This window comes from Apis mellifera, linkage group LG6 (genome assembly GCF_003254395.2).
Source record: "Apis mellifera strain DH4 linkage group LG6, Amel_HAv3.1, whole genome shotgun sequence".
Lineage (NCBI taxonomy): Eukaryota > Metazoa > Arthropoda > Insecta > Hymenoptera > Apidae > Apis > Apis mellifera.
In genome coordinates, this window is record NC_037643.1 from 9,094,623 (window position 1) to 9,104,206 (window position 9,584).

General features: G+C 22.1%; 1 protein-coding gene across 4 annotated transcripts; it reads right to left on the bottom strand.

The window, feature by feature from the left end:
- Nucleotides 1-1,580: 1,580 nt before the first annotated feature.
- LOC410031 (transcription factor SPT20 homolog) lies at nt 1,581-9,535 on the bottom strand. 4 transcript variants are annotated; one of them, XM_006565355.3, is made up of 22 exons: nt 9,137-9,535; nt 7,839-7,949; nt 7,549-7,740; nt 7,293-7,411; nt 6,924-7,173; nt 6,294-6,506; nt 5,963-6,141; nt 5,632-5,841; nt 5,356-5,515; nt 5,156-5,230; nt 5,024-5,042; nt 4,707-4,933; nt 4,447-4,606; nt 4,154-4,359; nt 3,928-4,075; nt 3,603-3,796; nt 3,392-3,529; nt 3,204-3,300; nt 2,949-3,025; nt 2,692-2,875; nt 2,255-2,421; nt 1,581-2,122 (listed from the first exon to the last, which is right to left on the bottom strand). In XM_006565355.3, exons 2-22 carry the CDS (start codon nt 7,884-7,886, stop codon nt 1,967-1,969), a joined length of 3,219 nt encoding a protein of 1,072 aa, XP_006565418.2. In that variant the 5' UTR covers nt 7,887-7,949; nt 9,137-9,535; the 3' UTR covers nt 1,581-1,966. The 4 variants fall into 4 exon arrangements, with proteins under 4 accessions (XP_006565418.2, XP_006565417.2, XP_397600.5 ...); XM_006565354.3 differs by having other exon boundaries at nt 4,707-5,042; nt 9,323-9,534; XM_397600.7 differs by having other exon boundaries at nt 4,707-5,042; nt 9,137-9,534.
- Between the last annotated feature and the right edge of the window lie 49 nt (nt 9,536-9,584).

Genomic DNA, 9,584 nt, shown 5'->3' on the forward strand with positions numbered 1-9,584 from the left:
TATAGTTTAGTAGCTTTATAGTTTATAATCTATGTTATGCACTATAAATAAAAGATATAGTGTAAGCAACATATGAAAATGTGATATAAATGTATGTAAAGAAAGCATCTTTAACAAATTAACGAAACATATACAATAGTTTATTATTAATACATTTTAGTAAAATATATTTAACATTGTTATTAAATACTTGCACTTTAAATAGGATAGATGTTCAAAGAAGAGACTGATAATAATGGAAATATATATGAAAAACACTTGTTTTATTGAATATTAAATTATTGTTTTTATTATTCTGTATGAAAATTAAATAAGTTATTTTTTTTATTTTCTTTTTTGATCTAATTCTATTGTATTTTCCATAAAAAATTATTAAAAATTTTATATATATATTTCACTAAAAACTAAGGCATTATCAGATTAATCATATAATTATTAATTATAATAAATATTTAAATAAATTATGAAATTAATTATTTAAATTAAATTAAGAAAAAAAATTTGTAATTGCATACAGCTGGAACTGAATGCTGACTAATATACAAAGTTTTTATGATATTTGTTATTAAGAATAATTAATTATGAAATAAAATTTTTCTATCAAAAATGCTACTAAAATGTAACTAAATGCTATTATATAATTATATAATAAGCAAGTTTAGCAATAATTATTAAAAGCACAATTTATATTATATTTAACTATATATGTTATAATTAATATAAAGATTTATAAAAAAAAAAGTTGCTTATAAAGGTTGCAGATTAAATGTATACATATAATATAATTAACATATTAGTATAGTAAATATTGAATAAATGCAAAAAACATATATTTTATTATGTGATTTGAACTTCAAAATTCATTCTTAAATTTTGTCGAATACAAAAAAATATAACAAAATAAAAAAGAAAAATAATCGACAATCGAAAATTGAAAAAAACAAATTCCTAAGACAATATTAATTCAATTAATAACAATTGAAATCCTATTATTATAAAACTTCTTCATATTTAATATTTTTATTTAATTTTTTATTATATATTTATGAATTTTATTGAATAAAATAAGTAACTAAATATAGTATAATTTGCATGATATTTGCATATTTAATGTATTTAAATAATAATTTTTTTTTAATTTTTTTAAATTATGTTCATATCATATTTTAATGATAAAAATTTCTTACATATTTTGATAAAAATTTAAAAAAAAAAATTATCGTTGTAGTAATATTATGTTATTAATATTCAATTTAGAACCAGATTATTGTTCCATCTTTCCTAATGAATCAAGAGAATATATTCTTTGATGGAAAAATTTACATTTATAACATAAATTAATTTTTATAAAAAATTATACAATATTTACTATATTAATTTAGAATAGGAAAAAATATCAAATTATGTTATATATATTTCTAATTTTTATATACTCAGAAATTAATACTTATTATTTATCATTTTTAATTTGATAGATACATTTTTTTTTAAAAGAAATATATATGTATATCAAAAAAAATTTTTATTTAAAATAAATAGTAAGAATATAAAAAAAGGGTCGAGGTCAATAAAAAATGGAATATTTATTATATTTTTTAATATAAAACAAATCATATTTGTATGTATAAGTTATATGTACAATAATTGAAACCGCCTTCAAAGTAATTGAGGCAAAATTCCGTTTTTTTCTTCTTTTTTTCTATATTTTTTATTTTTTTTTTTTTTTTGTAGAAATAATTTATTGCACATGCGCACAAGTATATAATATGTTGATTTTTATAAAATATGTCTTTGCTGATAAACATTGATTTTTCATGAATAAAAATTTTATAATTTACAATTATAATTGCATGCATAATTAAAATTTTTAAATGTCATATTAACTTAATATACAAATACCTCGTTATTCTTTATAGGCAGGCTCCAATTATTTAAATATAATGAAATATTAATTATTTGAACATGTTCAGGCTGGGTCTTCCCCAGGAGCAGATGTAGAATTTCTTTGAGGCTCAATTTGAGTTCTGTTTTGTGAATTGCTAGTTGCAACTGCCACTTTATGTTGTGTAGTTAAACACTGTAATTGTTGGAGCTGTACAGGTTTGACGAGAGTTCTCTGTAACTATATAATATATAACATTTAATTTGTTTTATAACTTCAATAAGTTTGATGAAATATATTTATATGTATATTTTTATAACATATTATTCTTCTAATAATAATAATTTATATTAATAATGTAAAAATATATACTTGTTGTTGTGATAATGTCGTTACTCCAAGATTTTGAGTTTGCTGACTGCACTGCCCTGTAGAAGCTCTAGCATGCAAGGATTTCGTCAATAATGTTTGTTTATTTGCAGGTACTACTTGAGAAGAAGGTGTTGTTTGAGATGCCATAAGCACTGGTTTTGTAGCTGCTACAAAAGACAATACTATTTTTATTTTTTTATTTATTAAAAGCAAATTTAATTTAATTTCCTAAAATATAAAAAGTTTATAAAATGTTTAAAAATAATAAATTTATTTTTCATATTAAATTTTTATAAAAACATTTCTACATAAAAGTAGTAATTATAAAATAATATAAAAATGATGAATTCTATTTTGTTTAATGATCTTAATAATGAATTTTATTTTAATAATATTTTTAAACAATAATATATAACATAATATATATAGTTATTTACCCATTATAGGAGTTAACACCTGTTTATTACCAGATAGTATTAATTGACTGGCTGTTACTGTTTTAGCCACAGTTACTAATTGATTTGATAAAACAGTTGATTTAACTTGATTTGGTTGTACTTGACGAGTTATATGATTAAGTCGTGGCCTTTGAGATCCAACAAGTTGAATTGCTTGTCCACCCTAAAAAACAAATGTTTTTCTTATTTTATGATTATATTCTATAAATTATAAATATAATAAAATTGATATATACCTGTGCAAGAGTGACAGAATTATTACTACGTATGTTTTGTTGTGATAATCCTTTCACAGCAGAAGGTATTATTTGGGCTATAACATTTATGTTACAAAAATATATATATTATTTGATATTATTAATCTTACATAAGAATATAACATTTACTTAATTTTTTAAATCAAATATATTAAATATATTAATATGTTAAATAAAATAATCTATATAAAAATAACATCACGCATGAATTCAATATATAAAAAAAATTCTTACCAATTGGTAATGATAAATGAGTATTGGCAGGATTAGCTATTACTACTGTTGGTGTACTTCCAGCAATAGCTGTTGTAACAACTGTAGTAGCTACCATCTAAAAACATAAATCAATATGTAGAATAATTTTTATATAATTTGTATATCAATCGAAATATCTAAATATATAAAATACAAAAAAAACTAACACTAGAAACCGTAGTGCAAGTATTAGTCGCAGATGATATAGGCAGAGAAACTATTACTCCTGTAGGTGTAACGGAACCTGTCGTCGCTGACACATTTAGCGACATCGTAATGGGTTGTGATAATCCGGGAAATGATACCTGTCGTACAACGAATAGTACAGTAGTATTTCATCTTCTAGGCCATATGTAGAAATAAACTGCTCTCCACAACCTGAACATTTTGAAGACCATTGATGGAATTTGACAGACTAGTAAGATTTACTCCCTGTAGATTTACATTGGTAGATGGTGGCGTAGTCATTGGTGTCGCAGATTGATTATTTTGACTGGAAGAAGCAGTTAATCGTTCAAGTAGAGAAGAACCTGAATTAATTCCTGGTATTGGATTATCTGCAGATGGCGTTCCTATTAATATAAAGAAATATATTTTACTAATGCGATATAATTTCATATTATATCTTAAATAAAAGAAAAATTACTAATTACAACGATAAGGATAAATTACTAATTTCATATTCTATAATAAAGATATTTACCTGCTAAAAGAGCTGAAAGTCCTGACATTGATAATCCTAATGTTGAAGTAGGATCTTGCACACGAGCTAATTTTACAGCTGTTGCTTTTACAGGTTGTTGCTTACAACTTAATTGTCCTGTTAAAGTTGAACTTAAACTTACCCTTACCTAAAAAATATATTTTTTAAGATTTTAGAATTTCATAGAATATATATATTTAAAAATAAGAATAATTATTTAACTTACTTGACCAGTCGTGCTAGGGACATTAATAACGTTTCCATGACTAAGAACTCTAGATGGGATGGAAGCATTCAAAGAGATCCTTCGAGGCTGGACTTTCTGTTGCGTCAAATTGGCAGGACTACTATTTAACAAACTAAGGATTGCAGCATTATTTGACTTATTTGTAGTCTGTGCATTAGTATTCATAGCAGCAGCAGCTGCATTTGCTGCAAGAATTTTTAATAAAGTATTTTTTAATTTTTTAATATTTTTTTTATTTTTCCAATATAATTTATATTAATATTGTAACAAACCTGCAGCTTGCTGTTGAAATTGTTGAGCAGAATTCATAAGAGATGTTACAAGAGCTGTTATTGCTGGATTAGTAGAATGTTTCTTAAATGGTATTTCACTTTGGTTCTGATTAACAGTTTCTGTCACACAATTTTGTGTTCCAGCCTGTAACTGAGCTTGCTATAAATAAAATAATATATAAAATTATATAAAATTGTTCAGATATTATAATAAAATACAACATCATATAATTTATATATAATTCCAATTATAATAATACCAAAACTGGAACATTTGTAGATGTAGCATTATTAATAGTATTGTTTGATTTTTGTTGAAAAACTAAAATTCCAGATCCATTACAGGAACTACCATCAGTAACTGACATTGTAGAATTATCAATTTGTACAGATGTAGAAGCATTTGATCCACCATTAGTTAAAGTTTGCCCTGGACTTATTGATGTACCTTCATTCTGGGCAATAACTTGTGGAATACTTGTTGCATCTATGCAAGTTAAATTATTTTGTGCAGAAGTAGTAGTTTCTGTCATAGTTTTCATTGAAGCTACTTGTCCAGCTAAAGTATTTAACTGACCTTGAGCTCTTGATAAAATCTAAAATAATTGTTAAATATTAATTTATTTTAGAATTTTATTAAAGTTCATCATAGTCATTAAACATATTTATAATAATTACACATATATATATTTAATAAAAAAATATTTACCTGCTGTGCTACATGTTGAGATTGAGCTTGTTGTAAATGCTGAGCAACTAATTGCGCTGCTTTTGCCTGTTGTGCCTTAAATAATATTTAAAAATTTAATATAAAAATATGTATTGAAAAAAAAAAATGTTAATATGATGTATTAAGTTTAATAAATTTTAATTAATCTATCCGATTTACTATTTAAAATAATTGCAAACCTGTTGATGCGCTCGTTGCATACCGGGTGTACATGTTACACGAGGGACCTGCCCTGGTACAACATGTTTTATTCTAACATTTTTTCTACCTTCTTCCGTAAATATTTCAGTAAATTGTTGGATGTAATGATTTGCTAAAACTCTTGTACCTAGTGTAAACCTAAACAAAAATTTTTAACATTTATTTTTCAAGTTAATTTTTATGATTTAAAAAATTCAAAATTTGGTATAGCAAAAACATTGACAAATGATTATTAAAAATGAAAAAGTTCTCACCGGCATGCAGATCCATTTTTTTCTCCTTCACGATGATTCTTATCCATATAAAGCTCTCCCAGGTACTCAGAATTAGAAGGTCTTTGAAGAATTGAGAGCTTTATGTGATCTATTTCACCTTGATTTCCTCCAGTTTCTAATATATATTCTTCTATAACGTGTGGCAAACAGTCTTTTGTTTCTCGCGGGCGTTCGTATGCTTTTGCAAATCTACCATATATTAAATATAAATTTACTTTGATATATAATATATATAAAGTATATCATATATATAATTTATATATAATTAAATAATTAAATATATAATTAAAAATTAACAATTGAAATATACCTTAAAACATCAATGGGTGTATTTGGTGGAAGTAAAGGAGGATTTGTAAGAGAAGGCGTTGGACAGGCAGTGGCTGTAACTATTCCCCTTTTTGCTCTTAATTTCTGCATTAAATCTTGTATTGTCAATCCTTCTGGTTGTGCTAATTGTTCCAATTTTCTTTTACGATTAACTGTAACCTATAATAAAATAACATAATATATATTTCAAATTTAAAAAAATTAAATTAATTTGATTAAATTTGAAGAAAAAAAATTTATATGAATAAAATTATATGAATAAAATAATTTAAATTTTTCTATTTATGAATCTAATCTATCAAAATTGATACCTGTGAAAACTTTTTTGCTTGTCGCATAAGTTGATGATCAGTAAGCAAAGATTTAGATTGTTTTAATCGTGTTGTAGCTAAACTAGGAATAGGATTTGGATCAAGACAAAGAGGTCCTTGAGTAGCTGCAACTAAATGTGATTCTAACATTAATCGTTCTTCATGACTCCAATCACCATCACTAGTCAAGGTTGATACATCTGAGAGTACACTCTAAAAAATATTAAAACATTTTATTTTATTTTAATTAAGAAATATTTTTACATTAATATTCTTCAAACTCCATCTTTGTTCATTTTATGGATTTTACAAAATAGATAATATACATAATATACATAAAAAAATTTTTATTTACTAAAATAACAAATATAAAAAAAATAATAAATATAAAAAAAAATTATTTTCAACATTTTTAAACTTTTTCTTTTTATTAATAATAAAGAATTTTTAATAAATATTTCAAATAATGAAAAACTATTATAAAATATAAAATTTTATTCTTATTAAAAATTAAAATATGAACATTGCTATTTCTTTAAAAAAATATATATATCTTCAGAAATCCACAAATCACAATTTGAAAAATGATAATTTTTATTACAAAATATACTATTTCGTTTTATTTCTCACTTGTGTTGTAGGTTTAAGAAGTACATGATGAACCTCAGCTTTAGTATGAGGAAATGTTTTTCGATAATCTCGAACTTCAGCTATTATACAGCCATCATAAAATAAATGAGAATGATTGGTTTCCAGTTGCTCTGCCAACATTGCAGGCAATTGACCATTATCTATACATGAAAGCAATTCACCCTGTTCATAACCCATCAGTTGTGTTTCAGCTAATATTGAATTTTTATCATATTGATTTCCCTTATCACTGTTAAATTAAAATTATTTAATTAATTCATCATTATGAATCTTTCTTTTCAATAGATTATAAAAAATTATTATATATAATTTTTTATAATTATATAATAATAAAGAAAATATACTTACCTATTTCTTATAGCTAATGAGTATCCTTTATTACCAGCATAGAGATTAACAATTAATGTATGTAAACCTTCTCTCTGTACCAATCTTCCCAAAAGATCACATTCATTTTCTAAATTATTCTATTAAATAAAAGCATTATTGAATTTTTAGTATATTGAATAATTGAATAATTAAATAATTTAGTATATTTAATCTTTTGATTATATAAAACAAAAGAATATTAATTAAAAAATAATTTAATAAAAAATATACATACCAATACAGAATCAGGGGTTGCATAAGGAACTTTAGTAAGTTCTTCAAAATATAATCTAGTCAATTTAGACTGAATACTGTGTTTTGAATAACTTTGATCTTTTTTTTGAATTGATGATTTATCACAAATTAAATTTACAGAATTTTGTCCTTGAATATTTTTCCAACATTTAGATACTTGATTTATCATATCCTATATACAAAATATAAATATAAGCAAATCTTATATGAATTAATTAAAAAATTATATTATATAAATTAATAAATAATTAAATAAATATTAAATAATACCTGAGCCTGCCGACACGCATCTTCTAAACTAGAGGCTGTGCCAATCATTTTAGTTTTTGATTACTAATACCATTTAATGTCATATCTGATATAATAATAAATTTTCGTAATCTGAAATAATTTTATAAAATATTAAAATCATTGACATAATATAAAAATTTTAAATTAATTCAAATTAAAATTTTTTTTTAAACTATATCTAATTTAAAATATAAATTCTTCAAATTGTAATTATTAAATATATAATTAATATATATATATATATATATATATATATATATATATATATATATATATTATAATATGTAAGTATAAAACTTTTATATTTATCAAATTATTTTACTTTTTAAATATTTTATATATATTACATTTTAAATATTTTATAAATTTTTATAAATAAATTGTTCTTTTAAATATATCAAATAAAATATATTTAATATAATGTTTAAATATATTGTTATAAATTATTTATTATATATTAAAATTTTTGTAAAATAAATACATAAATATAATGTTTTAATATATTATTTTAAACTTATTTATTATATATAAAAATCATAATATTGTTAATACTTCTTTATTATAAATTCTTATTATTATTTGTTATAAAATATGAATTTATTAGAAATATATAAATTTTTATAATCAAATTGAATTACTTTTATATTAATGGAAAAAAGCATTAATATAATATATTTAACATTAACATTTAATTAAAATAAGTTTAAAATTATATCAAAACATTATATTATATAAAACTATATTTATAGTATTATTCATGTATATATATATATATATATATATATACACATATATGTACGTATATAGATATATCCATAAAAATATTATTTATTATTATTATATAAAAATATTTTAATAATTTTGAAAATAATTTTGAGTATCTATTTGATATATAATGATAATAATCTTTCACAAATATAGAAAAAACAAAATATTTTACAAATACATTTTTATATAAAATTGTCTATTGATGAGACTAGTATCTTTCTTATCTCATCTTAATATTATAATAAATATTATAACAAATATTTCAAATATAATAATAAATTGATATAATTAAAGTATCAAAAAATGAAAAATAAAATTAATAAATTAAATTTACCGAAACAAAAGATTAAGTACAAATTAAAAATAAATGCACGATATGTTTTAATTACAGCGTGAATCCTCCGAATGTCAAAACAAGCACGCTACATGAGAGGTTATGTAAATGTTTATGAATTAATATCAATCACACTTAAATATTTCAAGTAAAATATAAACAATGAATTATTTACCTTCAATGGATCTAAAAAGTGATCTAATAGTAAACATTGGATACAGGAGGTGACTCAAGTTAATTTTCTTATCATAACCTCACACGAATTGATAAATAATACACAAGTTTACAGATAGTGAAAATACTTGTCAGTAAGTCTTAATAATTAACAAAAATTATTTAATGTCAAATAAATAATATTTACAAATTAGAAACGTCATTTTTGGACACAATGTAACCTATTATACAAACACCACACAATCATAGACTGGAAAATTGACCACATTTCTTTCTAGCAAGTTATTCAATTTATACTTCGTAAGCTCAACTAGTATCGGAATAACTACAGACGAATTTAGTATTTCATGTTCAACATGATCTCACTTAAAAAGAAGATAGATATATGAGAAAAGTTATTAACGTAAAAGAGAAACAGCATTAAGAAGTCTAACCAACTTTTCAGAAAA

Coding starts and splice junctions, on each gene's coding strand:
- LOC410031 (XM_006565354.3), bottom strand. CDS start 7,886: ATGATTGGCACAGCCTCTAGTTTAGAAGATGCGTGTCGGCAGGCTCAG. Junction 7,412..7,548: donor CAACCCCTGATTCTGTATTG/GTATGTATATTT, acceptor TTTATTTAATAG/AATAATTTAGAAAATGAATG. Junction 4,076..4,153: donor TCCCTAGCACGACTGGTCAA/GTAAGTTAAATA, acceptor TATATTTTTTAG/GTAAGGGTAAGTTTAAGTTC.